The sequence below is a fragment of the Culex pipiens genome, chromosome 2 (assembly GCF_016801865.2).
Source record: "Culex pipiens pallens isolate TS chromosome 2, TS_CPP_V2, whole genome shotgun sequence".
NCBI lineage: Eukaryota > Metazoa > Arthropoda > Insecta > Diptera > Culicidae > Culex > Culex pipiens.
In genome coordinates this window covers 209,004,242-209,021,321 of record NC_068938.1, presented here as the reverse complement: position 1 = coordinate 209,021,321, position 17,080 = coordinate 209,004,242, and the positions used below count along the sequence as shown (strand labels likewise).

Genomic DNA, 17,080 nt, shown 5'->3' with positions numbered 1-17,080 from the left:
AAAATCAACAAGAATTCCGTCATTTCAAAAAAAGCGCTTTTAACTATTTAGGAAATACTTTCAGGGCCACAAGTCAATATTAAAAACTAACTTAATCCACCTATGTGGTTGGAGCCTTCCTCACTTATTACCAAAAATGGCTGATATGATGGAATTGTACCAAAAATTCTTCTATTTTTTAGATCCGGAATAAAAAAGTACATAAATATCACTTAAGTGGCCATACCTCGAGACAGGGTTGCCAGATCATCAATGTTTTGGACTCGTTGGAAAGGTCTTTTGATAACCTAACCAACGATGGGTCGGATGGTGGACCCGGACTTAGTTTACATACATTTAAGTGAGATCCGGCTTCTAAAAAGTACATCAATATCACTTAAGTGGACATATCTCAAGACAGGGTTGCCAGATCTTGATCTTGATCTTGAATTTTGATGTACTTTTTGAAGCCGGATCTCACTTAAATGTAAGTAAACTATGTCCGGATCCATCATCCTACCCATCGTTGGTTAGGCAATTGAAAGGCCTTTCCAAAGAGTCCAAAACATTGAAGATCTGGCAACCCTGTCTCGAGTTATGGCCACTTAAGTGATATTGATGTACTTTTTGGATGCCGGATCTCACTTAAATGTATGTAAACTATGTCCGGATCCACCATCCGACCCATCGTTGTTTAGGTTATTAAAAGACCTTTCCAACGAGTCCAAAACATTGATGATCTGGCAACCCTTTCTCGAGGTATGGCCACTTAAGTGATATTTAAGTACTTTTTTATTCCGGATCTAAAAAATAGATTAAATTTTTGTACAATTATATCATATCAGCCATTGTTGGCAATAAGTGAGGAAGGCTCCAATTACATAGGTGGATTAAGTTAGTTTTCGATTCTGAGTCGATATGTATACATGAAGGTGGGTCTATGACGTTTTTATACAAAGTTCATTTTCAGAGCAGGATTATAGCCTTACCTCAGTGAGGAAGGCAAAAAGGCTGTATGTAAAAGAAATACTTTTGAAGGAAATTTGTTTTCACACTTTTTTCTAAGCTTCTAACTTTAGTTGAGAATACGAATATTCCAACGTTAGATTTCCACGCTGTTGTGCCAACTTGTCGCACGTCGCTTGTTGACGTTCCGAGAAAAAACATAACAAAAAACGAGAGCACACAATCTAAACAATGACAAACACGTTTTGCGGACCATTCTGTGCATTGTATTGAACTTTGGTTGAATTTAGTTGCTGGAGCCCCGAGTTATAATTACAAACGTTTACAGTAGTCGATCTCGTGCTTGTGTCAAACGCGTTCTGACCTGAAATCCCTTAGGCCAATTGTCGCACTTTCATCAATTTTCAGGCTGTATGAAGAGTGACAAAAATGCACGGAGCTTTTTCGGTTTCTATTGAACATCTCAGGATTGAAATCGACTTTTGAGGATCTGTGAAGGTCACAAGGTGAGGCATTGTGCGCCGCACAAATTGGCGTTCTTAACTTAATTTAGCCTAAAATGCACGTGCGTCAAGTTAGCACGACTGCGACGAATTGAAATAAGTTTATCTTATTTTTATTTCCACAAAATTTTTGAATCAAGTTTGTTAAGGCTGGAGTACATTTTTATGACATATAATTTAAACTTTAAAAAAGTTATCTCTTGACCTTGCTGACAAAAAGTTAAAATTAAATTCCTGTCGAATGTATTTACAAAACGTTGCATATTTTGTAGTACATCGATCGGCTCTAAGTATTTTATAATTTTGTAAACTTTCATCAGTACCAGCAACCTAATTAATCATTCATAAAGCGATCCTTGCTTCTAAATTCTTTTCAGCTCAAAACTTCGCCCTGACAGCTCCGCACGCACGAATTAATTTCACATTTTTCCGTCATGCTGCGTGATTTCAAAGAAATCGCAACCTGATTAATTTTTGAAAAGTTTAGCTACCTTTCTTCCCTCAAGCGGTGTGGAACGTAAACCGAGACCAAGCACATTTTCCCAAGAAAGACGACAGACAGACGGTGAAATTTTTTAAGAAAGGGTAAAATTATCTGAGAAGGAAAATGCAGCAAAAAAAATTCTTGGCACAACAAACAATTGAGAAGACTGGCAAGAATTTACATAAAGAACGTCAAAAGTGAATCCTGGCGAAAAGCAATTCAAATTCCAGGAAGTCGATTATGCAATGCAAACTTTTTTTCGTCCTTTACAAAGTCGGTGCATGAAGCTAGGGCAAGTCAACAAGTCAGTGTTCTTACCAGAGTCTTCTTCCACTATCGCGTCGTTATAGGAATCGATTCTTCTTTCTGCATCGGTCCCTTCCTCCCCCTTTTCGGATGGACCACATTTTCCACATGACTCACACTTGAAAAAGTAATAAAAATAAAATTATTGCAGTAAAAACGCACTCGTACGCTGGAGGGGTGCGACGGCCCAAGAAATCGCTGAGATGGTCCGATTCTTCAAGACGTCGGAAGAAGCTGCTCGGCGAGGATGCTCCTCTATTCAGAAGGAAAATTATATGATCCATGAAACTGGCTTTCCGGGATGGCACGTTTCCCCTCTCTCGATGGCGCTCAAACTTTTGCACATAGGTGGTAGTGTGGGAGAGTTTAATTTTCTTTCGTGCTGCCACTTTCCGAACAAAAGTTGCAAGATGGGGGAAAACGTCCCCTCTTCCAAGTACCCAAGGGAAAATGGGGAATGGATGATTCACCTAGTGGTGTCATAAAACATTTTTAGAATTCGGAATTATTTTAATATTTGTTTTTATTTTTTCCCAAATTAAAATTAATATTAGGTTCAGACATGACAATCAATACGTTGCAAAAAAAATATATTTAATGTTTGTACTATCCCAATTTTATTTCTAATTTTAAACACAGAAAACATATTTTTTCTTCATTACTTTTACCAAGATTATTTATGAAAAAATCCATAGTATAAAATATCAAAACCTTTTTGATTCTGATTTTCAAAATTGTGATCAAAACTTAAATCTACTTTTGAATTGAAATCAAAACTGTGAAAGAAAGAAAGCATTCTTTTATACGTTTAACGATTTTATTTATTGGCGGAGAATTCACTAAAATTCAATTCTATGGATTGTAGCCTAATCGGGGAGCCCAAATCTAGAATACTTTGATGAAACTGAAGCGTTTACTGACATCAAATTAAATAAAAATATTTTTTCATGTTTCATAAAATGTAATAATTCATCAATATAATGGCTATGATATCATGAAAAACACAAAATAGCTAATATCGAGAACCATAAATGAAAGACAAATAGTACAACCTCGATTATTTTTAAGTATTCAAAGTATTCTGCTAATTGTGTTCTCGTTATTTATGAGCAATTCCAGCTCAAATCGGGAATTTTTCTGGTACTTTTGTACCCGACCCTCTCCGATTTCAATGAAACTTTGTAGACATGTTATCCTAGGCCTATTTAAGCCATTTTTGTGTATATGGAGCCAATAGTACTCGAAAATAACATTTGAGAAGGGCGTAAGGTATTTTAATATTTTTGTATTTTGTAATTTAAAAATTACTGTATCTCGAAGCCGTTGCGTCGTATCAAAAAGTGGTCAAAGACAAACTTGTAGGAAATTGAACGGGCTTTCTGATAAAAATACACTGAAACAAAAATACACGCAACTTTTATGTCATTTTCAATTTTTAAGTTTAAAAGTTAAATTTGAAGGTGATGTCACGATTTTTTTTCGTTCAAAATTTTTGAGGAAATAGCCTAAAATATAACCAAAAGACTGACGAAAAATGCAGGATGGTATGTCTCTCCTAAAAAAATACAAAAATCATTTACTTAAACTGTTTTTTTGAAAAGTGGTATAAACGTCAAAGTTTTTGAATACCGGTAGTGGGAATCGATTCTCCAGACAATTTTACATAAAAGTCTTCATATTGACCATTGTCCTATGTCCAATCCTTGGGAAGATACAGCGGTTTTAAAAATGAAAAAACGTGTTTTTTGGTGATTTTTGGCAATTTCTATATGACAGACTTGGTTTTTCAGTCTCGTAAATATTTTTACCGGAATGCTCGTCCGATTTCCCATAAGTTTGTCTTTGACAGCATTTCAATTGGATGTAAGGGAAACCAGGATAGTAAATTTGATTACGTAAATATAAAAACGACATAAATCAAAAAGCTGTCAAAGGCAAACTTATGGGAAATTGGACGAGCTTTCCGGTAAAAATATATACGAGACTGTAAAACCAAGTCGGTCACATAGAAATTGCCAAAAACCACAAAAAAATCCGTTTTTTCAACGTTTTCATTTTTAAAACCACTGTATCTTCCCAAGGATTGCACATAGGGCAATGGTCAATATGAAGACTTTTATGTAAAATTGTCTGGAAAATCGATTCCCACTACCGGTTTTAAAAAATTTTGACGTCTAGACCACTTTTCATAAAAACAGTTTTAGTAAATGATTTTTGTAATTTTTTAGGAGAGACATACCATCCTGCATTTTTCGTCAGTCTTTTGGTTATATTTTAGGCTATTTTCTCAAAAATTTTGAACGAAAAAAAATCGTGACATCACCTTTAAATTTAAGTTTTAGACTTAAAAATCAAAAAATCTCATGGATGTGGCGTGTATTTTTGTTTCAGTGTATTTTTTTCAAAAAGCCCGTCCAATTTCCTACAAGTTTGTCTTTGACCACTTTTTGATACGACGCAACGGCTTCTAGATACAGTAATTTTTAAATTACAAAATACAAAAATATTTAAATACCTTACGCCATTCTCAAATGTTGTTTTCGAGTACTATTGGCTCCATATACACAAAAATGGCTTATATAGGCCTAGGATAACATGTCTACAAAGTTTTATTGAAATCGGAGAGGGTCGGGTACAAAAGTACCAGAAAAAATCCTGATCTGAGCTGGAATTGCTCTTATTCAAACTTAAGCAAATTTACTCAGAATGACAGAGTTTTATTTTTTTTAACTTTTGAAAGTTTGAATCAAAGCTTGAAATTTGATAAAATTACCCTTAAAAACATTAATATTTGCAAGTTTCAGCGCTGAACTTCAAACTACAATACACTTTCCCCAAAAGTCACACAAAACAGCAAAGCTAAATTTTCACTTCTCTTATTGAGGCAGTGCAGTTTCCGAAAAAAAGGGGGAGAAAACAACCCCAGACTCACTCACTTGAGTTTAATTAGTGACTTTTGATGTAGTTTCCAAGGTTGGAAAATTGAGGGGGATTTCCCAACGGTGGTGTTTCGCATCGTGACATGCATAAACATCTAAAACTCGCTCAGTGTGTATCGCGCTTGGTTACTGATGAGGCGTCAAAAATCTCGGGGGGTGCTTAACCTTCTGGACGTTTGGCGTAAATCAATGCGGTTTTTAGGGGGGTTAAAATTGATGAGGTTGATTTGCGCGGGGACTTGGACCTGAATGGCTTAGTATGAGGGATTTTGGAGAGTGACGTTAAATTTCTAGTTCGTCACCCTCGGAACGACTTTATTGAGCTATACTGTAATTAGAAGATGCTTCCTTTTTTGGGCCATTAATTCAACGGATGCTGCTGGATGTAGCGATGATGATGCTCTAAATTGGTTAGGTTTTTTAACGTGAAATTCGATCTGCTACCAGCATACAAAGTAAAACAGTCCGTGTTTATGTTGGTAACTCCATACGGCAGTTAAAAAAGATTGATATTGCTGGTCGTTTCACTAATTCTTTGCTTTTATTAATAAATTTTGTTAATTCGTTTAACTGACTGGAAACTTTGAGCAGTTGAGAGTTGTGTTGTGCTAGAGTCTAATTTATTGCTTAATTTGGTGTTTTCAGTTTGTTTTGAGAACTTGTTTTTTGTTGAAATCGAGTTATACTTTGAATACCAAGAATTTTTAATTGCATTGAAAGAAGGCATAGTATAACATCGCAGTTACTGTGCTAAGCTTGGATAACATAAGATCATCAAAAACATAGTTATTTTTTCATCGAGAAACGTAATAAACTCTGTATGGTTGGAGTGTTTTGCTTCCTTCTTTATTGAATGTTTGTATTTCCTTCGTTGAAAAATATATCTGAACAAACTTTTAAAAGCTCAAACTCAAACTCGTCATCTCTGAAGAAGTATATGTGAAGGAAGCTACGTGAGATGCGTGTTTTGTTATTTGTTCAATAAATCGCTCCGCGAAATTGGAGTGGAAGTGATGAGATTTTCGAATCGATTGCAGGCGAGTGCGCTGAGCGTTATATTTACGTGTTAAAAGTTTATTTTTTCCCTTCCGCGTTCAAGATTTTCTACCTTTTTCAATTTCACCTCCTTCTGACAAAAACATTTCACTTTAATGACCTCGTTTCCTTCCATCGCTGTGAATTCTGCTGCAGCTGAGTGTGATCATCAGCACACACCCCAGGAAATCAAAACCGTCGCATTGCCCGAAGCCTCAGCATGTAACCGTCTGGGTCAATTGAATTCTAATAATATGGCCTTATCAGTGGGGTGTTTCGATTCCTTTGGAAAAGGCACAACAAACATCATCAGATCTCTTGGACGAGGGGGGTTTCGTAACCGGCTGCTTCTGCTGATTTCATTATTACAATATTTATGTTATTTTCTGCTGACTGGACCCTCTCCGGCGCTCTCACGCCAGCAGTACGACACCTCCTGGAAAGTAGCCGGAGTCCCCTGCCGAGGAGTGGTCCGATTTGTTTCGTCGTCCAGCTGAGCCCGTTGAGTCTTGGGATAATTTGATCGACAGCTTAGCTCTACTTTCAATACTGATGTCGTCTTGTGACAACGTGGCAATCGGGCCGATTCACACAAAAAAAAATATGTTTGTTCAAATAACCCACTAACGTCTTGAAATCTTCTCCTTCCTCTCCCCCAACAGTGCTCACCGCCCGCTCGCAGACCCTCTCCGCGATGGACGTGGAAACCCCGCCGCCGTACGACGTCGAGTCCCTGCCCAGCTACACGATCGTGTCCGGTCTGCCCAGCTACAGCGATGCCATCGAGCAGCTCAAGCAGAAGCAGCTGCAGCGCACCCTGGGCTACGCCGGCTACGAACCGGTCAAGCTGCAGCACGCCTCCGTCATCAAGCTGTTCGAGTCGCAGTCGCAGGAACTTGGCATAAGCCAAGGTGCCGAACCGGCCAAGCTGGAGGAAATTCGGTACAACTTTGCCAACGTGGTCCCGGCGGTCGCCAATGGCGGCGCAGCAGGACTCGGCGGGGTGGAAATTGTCAACGAAGTTTCGCCAACGACGAGTAGCAACAGCCAATCGATGGCCGCGGCGTTGCCCGCCTATAAAGGCCACGGGCCGCCGGTGGCCGTGGAGGTCGGGGACGGGACGGTTATTGCCGTAAGCTTGAAAAAGTTCCACGTCAGCAGGTACACCGTCGAGGACGAGCTTAGTAACGGTGTGAGTTAAGAGGGCTGCTCTTCAGCAGCTAACGATAATGCCTTGCTTGGTTTTGTTGTGTTTTCAAGCGAAGCAGATCTTAAAACCGAAAACTCTGACTGTGTTATTATCGAATAATTTACTAAGTTATACAGTTTAGGCGAGAGACGAGTGTCTTTTTTTTGTACATATAGCTAGACTGCGTAGGATGATAATTCTCGAAGACTATATTTTCGCCAGTTCGATAGATAGTTGCTAACTAAAAAAATAAAACAAAAACTAACCTGACGCTGGGAACGCATCGTTCCAGTCTGACTATTCAATAGTAAAGTAACAAAGAAGTGCGCACTGTACATGAATCATATTTTTATTCCTTATTCAAAGACTTGTATGCACGATTTGTAGTCATGCTCAATAGAAGAAAAATGCAATTGAAACCGATTTTTTGTTTTCTTTGTTAACAATATATCACATCCCAAAAAATCTTTTGTATTTGAGTGTGCTCAACTGATCCAATATCCACAGACTGGCTGCGAAATCATGAGAAAGTATTATCGTTTTCAAGCTTGGCTTATGTTGATACATCTTATCGCTGTCCCGGGATCAAGTGGTGTTAACCCTAGGTTGCTTTCAAGGACCCACTCTCGGTTTGGGCTTTCAACCTGTTCAGATCAATTGTAACACAATAACCTTATAGTAGATGTTTGAGTTCATTGTATTTTTCTAAACATAAGAAACAAATTATACACTTGACAAAAGTATCATTTTTTCACAATGAAGATCGAACCAACAGTTTCCGAGATAACACTGGTTGATAAATGAGGGCTGATAAAGTGACACTGAAAAAAAAAAATTTTTCACAAAATTTTATCTTTAACCCTCTACTGCCCAATTTTTTTTTCTATGATTTATATATTTCCCGTGTTTAGGATGTCATTTTGAGCAACTTTTATTCTACGACAAACTTTCTTTTTTTTATTCATAACTTATTTTTATTAGGTCCTTTTAGGTGCTGTGACCAGGTTGGGACCGAGGATCGTTAAATAACTAATACATAACAAACAAAAAAACAACTCCTTAAACTCCATACTTGGAGATCATGTAACTGACCAGGGTTACTTGATCCAAGCGGGTCTACGAAAAACTTTTCTTCTCATATTATTTTGTTTTTCTTGTTTAATTTTTAGTATTCCAATTTGCAATTAACTTGCCTAGTTTATGTTTGTTTTTTGTAAATTTTGGCATATTCTACCACCTCCTAGGATTATATTTTGCTTATCTAATTTTTCATGTATTACAGTCATTTTTAATTTTTTGCTTGTTTTTCTGTAAAAAAATGTGTAGAGGCATAGTCTAGGACACAACAAAAATTACTGCATAGTTCTTTTTGCTTAAAATAAAGGAAATGTTAGTAAAAAACACATTAAAAGTCGACCCCTAATAAAATACATTTTTAAAAACATTGGCAAAGTCACATAAAACAAGTCAAACTTCCAACCTTAAAATTTTCATAGATCAAAAATTGAATATTGGATTTTTGGCGATTTTTCAGATCGAAGCCCGTCTTAAGGCGGGGTAAGGTTGTAGAGGGTTAAGAAGCTCTTTCTCAACAACAATGAGTGTGGTAAAAAAAAGTTTAGAAAAATAATTATTTCAGCTTTAATAAAACAGTGCATGTTACGGTGCTTTTTCGTGAGGAAATATTTTTAAGCCGTAACAAATATTTTTCAAAGTGTCCCTTTTCAAAAACGATGCAAAAACCAGGGGGGGGGCAACAAATATTGTTTCTATGAACTAAAAAAAATATTGGAATTAGAAGTTGAATCAACTGAACCCAATCTAAATTGCAATTTTCTGCATTGATATTAAGCATATCACATCATATTCTCTCCCCCCCCCCCGCAGGATATTTTTGGTTATGCTTCAAAATATACAAAATAAATCGAAAATAAAAAATAACGATTTTTTTAATTAACTTTTTATCACTAAAACTTAATTTGCGAAAAAAAAACTATTTTTATTTTTTTTTATTTTTGATATGTTTTAGAGGACATAAAATGCCAATTTTACAGAAATTTCCAGGTTGTGCAAAAAATCATTGTCCGAGTTATGAATTTTTGAATCAATACTGATTTTTTCAAAAAATCGAAATATTGGTCGCAAAAATGTTTCAACTTCATTTTTCGATGTAAAATCAAATTTGCAATCAAAAAGTACTTTAGTGAAATTTTGATAAAGTGCACCGTTTCAGGTTAAATCCATATTTAGGTAACTTTTTTGAAAAAGTCGCAATTTTTCACTTTTTACAATTCGTGCACATGTTTGCTCACTTTAGAAAAAAATATTTTTGAAAAGCTGAGAAAATTCTCTATATTTTGCTTCTTCGGACTTTGTTGAAACGACATTTAGTTGCTGAGATATTGCAATGCAAAGGTTTAAAAACAGGAAAATTGATGTTTTCTAAGTCTCACCCAAACAGCCCACCATTTTTCAATGTCGATATCTCAGCAACTAATGGTCCGATTTTCAATGTTAATATATGAAACATTTGCAAAATTTTCCGATCTTTTCGAAAACAATATTTTCAAAATTTTCATATCAAAACTAACAATTCAAAAGGGCGTACGGTGCACTTTAACAAAATTTTACTAAAGTACTTTTTGATTGCAAATTTGATTTTACATCGAAAAATGAAGTTGAAAAATTTATTTCGATTTTTTTGAAAAAATCAGTATTGATTCAAAAATTCATAACTCGGTCAATGATGTTTTGCACAACCTGGAAATTTCTGAAAAATTGGCATTTTATGTAAATTTTTTTACCGTGTATCATTTTTTTCCAGTGTAGTCCGTATCCATACCTACAACTTTGCCGAAGACACCAAATCGATCAAAAAATTCCTTCAAAAGATACAGATTTTTGAATTTTCATACATCATTTTTGTATGGACAGCTGCCAAATTTGTATGGAATTAGTGCGCTGACCACGGGGACGCGCTGTCTTGTTTTTGCATGCTCATTTTCATTTCTTTTGTGCCGCTGTTTGTGTGCTGGGGTGCTTGGTTATTATGTATAGGTGAAGGGATTTTATTAAATGATCATTATATTGCATTATTATATTTATTTGATTATATAACCACACTATATTTTACACTTAACACATCATACAAAACACAAATGAAACTGTAAACAGGAGCGTTTGGTACGGTATGTCCACGCATCCTTCCTCCCCTGTAGATTCTGTGAAATGTGATCCGTTCTCAGAATCCTCTCTGCGGTAAACACAACGTAGTAGGGCTGGCCGCTTTAATTTTTGCAATACATTTTCGGGTGTTCTCGGATGTACTGCAATTATTAATAATGACAAGAAAAGTGCTTGGGGCGTAATCTAATCACAAGACTTTCCAGCATGCTTTTATCGGACTGGCTGCGTTTGTGTTAGATTAGATTAGATTAGATTAGGACAGCTGCCAAATTTGTATGGAAAATTATATGGACAAACTTATGATGCAAAATGGCTTCTTTAGGCATACCGAAGGCACCAAAAAAGTTTCAGCCGGATTTAAAAATACAAAAAAATCGAATGACCGAAATCCTAGAGAACTGCTCTTATAATAAACTTTTTTGTATGGAGCGTGGAAAACCGCCAACCCTCACCCCCCTAAGTTGTCCACGTGGTGTATGAATAGTCCCTAAGCAAAATCGAGAATTGATTTTTCTCTTATGTAACCAACAACTTTGCCGAAGACATCAATCTGAAAGTCCCTTTTATGAAAATTCACAAGCCAATTTTGTATGACCTGCCCGCAACATTGTTTGGAAAAATCAATGATGCAAATTGATTGGAGATAGTTATCGAGGTTTTTAAGCGAAGATGGCGTTCGAATGGTGAACGCCCGAAATGTCAAAATCACGCAGTGGTACCAACATTACGGAAAAAGTGTGCCATGGCATGACAGCCACATTTTTTTCTAATGTTGGTGCTACTGCCCGATTTTGACATTTCGGGCGTTCACCATTCGAAAGCCATCTTCGCTTAAAGACCTGGATAGGGGGACAAAGGCAAAGTCAAAAATCAAAATGAAAGTGAAACTCAGTGACTCCTTATTTATATTCCGTCACCAGTCTGGGGGTGAGATTGGGTCATACAAAAATGCTGAAATTTCTATGACCCAACCTGACCCCCGACCCAATGTCACCCCTGATAGCGGTTCCTTAAAGTGGTTCCTTAAAGTGATTCGTCTTCTTTTTACCTTTGCAAAATTTAAAAATAATGGTTTGTCTTTGAAATAGTATAATTACAATGTTGTTTCATTATTTAATGCAATTAAACGGGGTTGTTCGTTCATTTACCCATCCCCCTTTTTTAACGCGATAACCCAAGTTCTGGCGACCATCATTCATCCCTCAGCTGTTATCTCCACCAGGGGAACGAATCCTTCGTTTCGCAATGTAACGTTCCATCCCCCGAGGGACCTTCGGGCCAAGTGTAATAATAAATGTTCCCTTTCCCAAAAAGCAGCCTCAGCTCACCACTTGGCACTGAAACAAGTGGATTCTGCCACACGAAGTTGGAAAGTTTAGTGCGGTGAAAAAAGAGAGGAGAGGTTCTGTACAGCAATGTAGCCTCTTTTGTCATGTAAAATTTTATTGCATTCATTTTGTTGAGTGGTTCTGTCCGTGGCAGAACCTGGTACGTTCCTTTGCATTGAGCCTTTGAAGGGGATGAAAAATGTTACTCTGGAACGGGTCCCCCGTCGGCAAAGGAATCTGTTTCAGGAAGCCGGGATTGTACCCGGAAGCCAACATAGAATATCTGTACGGTATCAGGTGATGCAATCTCCCCTACGGCAGAGCGCCATCTATTACGAGGGAGAGTTGAAAGTGTTCACACTTCATCGAATCAACTTATCGCTTTAAAGTTTACTTTACGCTCCGTTGTCAAGCCTCCGGGCTATTGGTTATGATTTGCGTTGAAAGGAACCCGCATTTCCGCGGGTCGAATTTGAATGATTTAATTGACGAGACGATTTATTTACGGTTATGGTAATTTGATAGCACCAGCAGCAACGATTTCGTCAATCGAGCGCGACTGATTGACGCTGGGATGGGAATGGCGACGAATTCATGTCTGATTCTGTTTAAATTGCGACCTAAGCATGACTACGTTTGAGTTCAGCTAGGCAAACAAAAGCATACAATTTTTTTTAAATGGTAGAAATTGTTTTACACCTGAGATCAAACTTGACATAAATCAATAAAATATGTATTATTATGTGTATATCAAGTTGTTTTAAAGAAATCAAAGCAGAAGAAACGCTCCACTGTGCCTTCGTTAAAGTTTCTTAATTTGATCAAAACTTGGAAAATTCTTAAAATTTCTTATTCCCACGTGAATGCCACGTCCTCGTCACAATGTATCCAACCTTATATTAGGTATGGGAAGCACAATCTCAACCAAAGAAGATGAAAGAGCCAACACATCAACAAGTCCCCCAGGACGATTCTCATCGAGCCGGCCAAGTCTTCCGGGCAATCAAGGCAAAGTTGTAGCAAATTCGGCGTTTGACAACCTGAAAAAATAACAAGAAATCTCACACTTTTCAAAATTCCTCCACTTCAAGACTAAAACAGAAAGAAAAAAACAAAAACTTTTACCCACAGATATCGTCTTTAAGCGTCGTCGTCTCGTCGTCTCGTAGCAAAGGTCACACATCAGAGACAGCTCTTCCTTGAAGTAGAGGGGACGACTTAATCCAGCCAGCGAGCGTGGTGGTGACAAGTCCCAAAGACCTATTAGGACGTGGAAAGTATTGATTTTCCGCTCTTTTTCCTCCCAGGAAGATGACGGCGGTTCGAACGTATGGCCTTCCTCATAGGGGAAAGAAAAACACTCAACTGTGAGAAAATGTCGCTCCGCAAAGGACCCTGAATTTTATTTTATTTTTTTTGTTTATTTGTTTTCATGGGCTACCGTTTTTCGGCAAGCAGCAGCAGCACAGGACATTAAGGGTCGGCCAAGTCCCCTGCCAAGACGTTATGAGGGTAGCTTTGCTGGGGAATTTTTCAATGGACCTCGAATCGACCTTCACCAGCGAGGAAGACGCTGGGGAGTTCTAGACGAAATGTTTGTTATAAAATTTGATGTTTAATTTCCAGCGATAACTCATTACATATTAAAATCTTTCTAATATTGACTTAGTCCATAAATGTCATGTTAAATTTTGAATGCTTTCTAAAAGAATATGATTTTTGATAATGTTGTAAGCTTAAACGCTTATACAAAAAAAAAATATCAAAAAGTATCGTATTTTTCGAAACTACACAAATTTTTCGAACTTGTGCCAGACTGCCTGTTGATTGTGCTTACACCCGATTAGGGTTGTTTGTAAATACTGAGTAGATAATTACTGTTGCTCAATCTCTGAGCGCCTGTTATCACTGTAATCCTTCGGCGATTCTCAGTTCTCAGTTGTACTTAGACCAATCAGTTGAACGAAAGTCAAAATGGGTTTCTGGATTAATTTTGGATTGATCTTGGGGTTTCTTTTCGCGGTGTTGTTCTTGGCTGATCTAATAGATAAGCAAGGTCGACTGTTTCGTGCTATGGAAAAGTTTCCCGGACCCCCGGTGCGTCCAATCATTGGAAGTGTGGAGGAGATTATGTTCTTGAATCAAGGTAAATCGATTACACGGCGAGAATACGTTATGCCTAATTCTGAAAACCTATGCAGCAACGACCTTCGAGTGGACACGCCGCTGGGCGAAACGCTACCAAGCTTCGTACCGATTCTGGCTGAACAGCTCAATCTTCGTGCTGAACGTAATCCGCGTACGCGAAGTAGAGCCGCTGCTTTCGAGCACGAAGAACATCGACAAGAGCCGATTCTACCAGTTTCTGCACCCTCTGCTGGGGCTGGGACTGCTGAACAGCGGCGGGTCAAAGTGGTTGCATCGAAGACGCATTTTGACGCCGACGTTCCACTTTAACATTCTCAACGGGTTCCACCGGACGTTCGTCGAGGAGTGTGAGCTGTTGGTGGGTACGCTGGATGAGCACGCTGCTTCGGGGAAGGCCACCGCACTCCAGCCGGTAATGTCGCGCTTCACGCTGAGCACAATTTGCGGTAAGGTTGATGGGAAGTAGCTTGAAAGAGATGAATTTGATTAAACTAGCACTGTCTGCAGAAACTTCTATGGGCGTTAAGTTGGCTTCGATGGCAGGGGCTGATGAGTACCGCAAGAAGTTGTACGAAATTGGTGAAATACTTGTTCATCGGCTGATGCGACCCTGGCTGATCAGTGACTTTGTCTGCAAGATCACCGGTTACCAAGCCGTCTTGCGGAAGCTACTGCGACCGGTGCATGCCTTCACGACTGGTATCATCAACCAGCGACGTGAGCTGTTTCAACGGAACCCGGAAACCTTCGATGATCTGACAGCTGAAGAGAATGTGTAAGTAGCATACAGAGTACTTACAAGCCTTACAACAGCCAGTTCCTTCCAGTTACACCAACACCAAGAAGCGTTACGCCATGCTGGATTCGCTGCTTCGAGCCGAGCAGGACCAGCTGATCGACGCCGACGGAGTTCGCGAAGAGGTCGACACGTTTACCTTCGAAGGGCACGACACTACGGCGTCGGCGCTGGTGTTTATTTTCTTTCAGCTTGCCCGAGAACAGACCGTTCAAGAGCGTATCTTCAACGAGATCCACGCACTGTACGACCGGAAACCGCAAGCGGACAAGTCGTTCCGGCCGCAGGACTACGCCGAGCTAAAGTTCATGGATCGTGCGCTGAAGGAGTGCCTCCGGCTGTGGCCACCGGTTACGTTCATCTCTCGAGCCATCACCGATGATATCGTACTGGCAGACGGTGCCTTGTTGCCAGCTGGTTGCGTGGCAAACGTGCAAATCTTTGACCTCCACCGAGATCCGGAGCAGTTTCCTGATCCCGAGCGATTCGACCCGGATAGATTTCTGCCGGAAAGCGTGGACAAGCGGAATCCGTATGCTTATGTTCCGTTCAGCGCTGGACCGAGGAACTGCATTGGACAAAAGTACGCAATGATGGAGCTGAAAGTAGTCGTCGTGCATACGCTGCTGCGGTTCCGGGTTCTGCCGGTTACGCGACTTGAGGAGGTTAACTTTGTGGCGGATTTGGTGCTAAGGAGCACCAATCCCATAGAAGTGCGGTTTGAGAGGCGCTAGAAGGTTTTTGACATTGGTATCGATTCATACCTTGCTTGTGAAAACAAATATCAAAAGAGAGCCGGTATCTCGTCAGAATCTGAACAAAAAATATGATAAATCGAAGAAAGTTTTATTGAAAAAAAACTTGGTTATTACAAATCATTTTATTGTAAAAATGCTGTTTAAGTTTTAGTAACTAGCATTGAAGTTTAAAAAAATCGTTTTCAAAAACAACAAAACAACACCGTTTTGCACAATCACCAGCCCAGTGTCAGCTTAAACTTCACCATGCATCGTTGCTTAGTTGCTGAGGAAAAAGCCAAAGCAGCAGCTTTGGAAACCACACACCACAAATTTTGTACGATTTTTCACTATTACAAACATCTCTCTGGTTGTCAATATTCATGGGACCGTCGAGGAAGAGAATCATCAGTTTACAGAACGATGCAAAATGAAGACTCGATTGAAAATATATTTTTCCTGATTCCAATAATAGGCAATTTTCATTTTTGAAGATTTGAAAAGAACATTAAATTTCCCATAAAATGACATGTTCCAAAAAATTTACAGACAAGTAACGGAAAATGGGAGAACTTAAATTTTTTTTTTAGGAATTCTGAGTATGCCATCAAATTGGGCGTCCAATTTTACATAAAAGTCCCTTTGACACCAAATGTCTATCTCATCACCGTTTCAGGCTGCAAATTATTGAAAAACACCACTTTTTCAAATGTTCAAAAATGAAAGCGGTCGTACCGCCCCTCCGTCACGAGATATCAAAAAACGGACTTCGGATTCGTGATCAAAGACAAAAGTTGCCCCTTAGAACAAAGTTTCACGCAAATTAAACAGGTAAATATCATAGTTATATTACATCTGGGAATTTTGACTTATTTTGTTTTAATAAAAAAATTAATAAAACCTAAACATTTTTTTTTAAATTTCTTCTTTTCGAAGTAATTGCACTTTTTTCAAATAAATTGAGGTTGTTGTTGTTAATTCAGCAATTCCCCACGAAAACAGCATGATTCGAAAAAAAGTTCTCCGATCGGGCTCAACATTTTTCCTTGGCCGAAATAATTAGACCCGTATTTTTTGATTGGCCAATAGGGTGACCTACACCATGTTAGGGTGGTTCGAAAAATGGCCATTTTCGTCGATTTTCGCAAAAACCACATTTTATCCGATTTTAGCTGTCACAAAAGAAAGGTTAGTTTGGATATTTGGAAAAAAAAGAATTTTCAAACATCTAGCTTAACATTTGATAAGGTTGTATGAAAACTTAAAATGCTGTTTTGAAGGTTTCGGAACCAAAGAGCCTATGTTTGAAAGTATTTTTACCTGATTCCTCGGAACATTTTACTTAATATGTATATCAAAAAATGGTGAAGTTATGTTTACAATACTCTGAGATACGATTTTTTGAAAATAAAGACAGGGTTTTTCGGGAAAATTAAATTACGAAAGCGAAAAAAATTGATTTTTTGAGCATGAGCATGAGCATG

General features: G+C 38.4%; 3 protein-coding genes across 3 annotated transcripts in view; all 3 read left to right on the top strand.

Annotated features, from left to right (window-relative positions):
* Positions 1-7,820, top strand: part of LOC120421560 (protein commissureless 2 homolog) — a 58,438-nt gene extending 50,618 nt beyond the window's left edge. Inside the window, exon 2 of the mRNA XM_039584787.2 lies at positions 6,875-7,820. Coding sequence (XP_039440721.1) covers positions 6,875-7,413 — 539 coding nt within the window. The 3' untranslated portion in view covers positions 7,414-7,820. The remainder of the gene's footprint in view (positions 1-6,874) is intronic.
* Positions 1-8,427, top strand: part of LOC120421577 (cathepsin B-like) — a 400,102-nt gene extending 391,675 nt beyond the window's left edge. Inside the window, exon 2 of the mRNA XM_039584807.2 lies at positions 8,418-8,427. The gene's annotated coding sequence lies outside the window, so the exon portion shown is untranslated. The remainder of the gene's footprint in view (positions 1-8,417) is intronic.
* A 5,434-nt stretch (positions 8,428-13,861) lies between these two features.
* Positions 13,862-16,436, top strand: LOC120421582 (cytochrome P450 4C1). Its single transcript, XM_039584814.2, has 4 exons — positions 13,862-14,061; positions 14,117-14,509; positions 14,571-14,838; positions 14,891-16,436. The coding sequence occupies exons 1-4, from the start codon at positions 13,890-13,892 to the stop codon at positions 15,591-15,593; spliced, it is 1,536 nt and encodes a 511-aa protein (XP_039440748.1). The 5' UTR covers positions 13,862-13,889; the 3' UTR covers positions 15,594-16,436.
* The last annotated feature ends 644 nt before the right edge of the window (positions 16,437-17,080 follow it).

What these genes read in the sequence shown, in the direction of transcription:
- LOC120421582 (XM_039584814.2), top strand. Translation starts at nt 13,890, where the DNA reads ATGGGTTTCTGGATTAATTTTGGATTGATCTTGGGGTTTCTTTTCGCG. An exon ending in GATTATGTTCTTGAATCAAG is followed by an intron (nt 14,062 to 14,116) that starts GTAAATCGATTA and finishes AAACCTATGCAG; the next exon opens with CAACGACCTTCGAGTGGACA. An exon ending in CACGCTGAGCACAATTTGCG is followed by an intron (nt 14,510 to 14,570) that starts GTAAGGTTGATG and finishes CACTGTCTGCAG; the next exon opens with AAACTTCTATGGGCGTTAAG.